Source organism: Myotis brandtii, unplaced genomic scaffold (genome assembly GCF_000412655.1).
Source record: "Myotis brandtii unplaced genomic scaffold, ASM41265v1 scaffold743, whole genome shotgun sequence".
NCBI classification, from domain to species: Eukaryota; Metazoa; Chordata; class Mammalia; order Chiroptera; family Vespertilionidae; genus Myotis; species Myotis brandtii.
Genome location: NW_005370960.1, coordinates 1,448,084 through 1,449,085, shown reverse-complemented (window position 1 = coordinate 1,449,085; position 1,002 = coordinate 1,448,084). Strand labels below are relative to the sequence as shown.

General features: G+C 58.6%; 1 protein-coding gene across 1 annotated transcript in view; it reads left to right on the top strand.

Moving 5' to 3' along the window:
* Nucleotides 1-1,002, top strand: part of ADCY1 (adenylate cyclase 1 (brain)) — a 31,069-nt gene that overhangs the window by 19,555 nt on the left and 10,512 nt on the right. Inside the window, exons 7-8 of the mRNA XM_014530530.1 lie at nt 69-153; nt 820-909. Of these exons, the coding sequence (XP_014386016.1) occupies nt 69-153; nt 820-909 (175 nt within the window). The remainder of the gene's footprint in view (nt 1-68; nt 154-819; nt 910-1,002) is intronic.

The following is a 1,002-nucleotide window of genomic DNA, read 5'->3' as shown; positions in this document are numbered from 1 at the left end:
CAACGCCCAGGCACCTCTGGGGCACACGCCGCCGGCCCAGCCCGAGTGACCACGCGCCTCTGTCCTAGGAGCGTGGCTGTCCTGCTCCTGCTGGTGTTTTGCATCTGCTTCCTGGTGGCCTGTGTCCTGTACCTGCATATCACCCGGGTCCAGGTATGTGTCCTGCACCTGTGCCTCACCTGGTCCAGGTGTGTGTGTGCACGTGTCCTGTCCCTGTGCCTCACCTGGTCCAGGTATGTGTGTGCACGTGTCCTGCACCTGTGCCTCACCTGGTCCAGGTGTGTGTGTGCACGTGTCCTGTCCCTGTGCCTCACCTGGTCCAGGTGTGTGTGTGTGAACCTGGACAGGTAAGAACTCTGACTTTTTAAAAAACTCTGACTTTTATCCATAAAATTGTTGAATATTGAAAAATGAATGAGAATAGATTTAAGATAAAATGTTTAACTTAGTAAAAATTGTACAAAACCTGTCTGAAGGAAATGGTAAGACTTAAGCGCGAAGCCCCCGTAAATGGGAATTCTCACCGTCGATGAGCCAGGAGGACTGAACGTTACGTGAGGTCACAGGGCGGGGGAGGGAGCTGCTCTTTTTAATGGAAAGACACCAGGTTTCCCCGCAAATCTTTCCCCTGGGAGATTAAATGTGAGGAAACACCAAGAGGCGCGTGTGTGTGTGTGTGTGTGTGTGTGTGTGATGAGGAGTGGGCGGGGCCCAGCCAGGCGAGATCACCGCGGAGGCCACCGCCCTGTCCACACGGGGAGGTGTTCCCGGGACGAGCCCCCCGGACGGGAGACGCTGTGACCAAGGCCCCTCCTGCAGTGCCTCCCGGGCTGCCTGACCATCCGGATCCGCACCGCCCTGTGCACCTTCATCGTCGTCCTGATCTACGCGGTGGCCCAAGGCTGTGTGGTGAGGGCCGGGCACTGCAGGGCGGGCGCAGGGAGGGAGGGCCTGTGGAGAGCCCCAGGGGCCAGACGGGAGAGGAGGGAGCCGTGGAGGGGG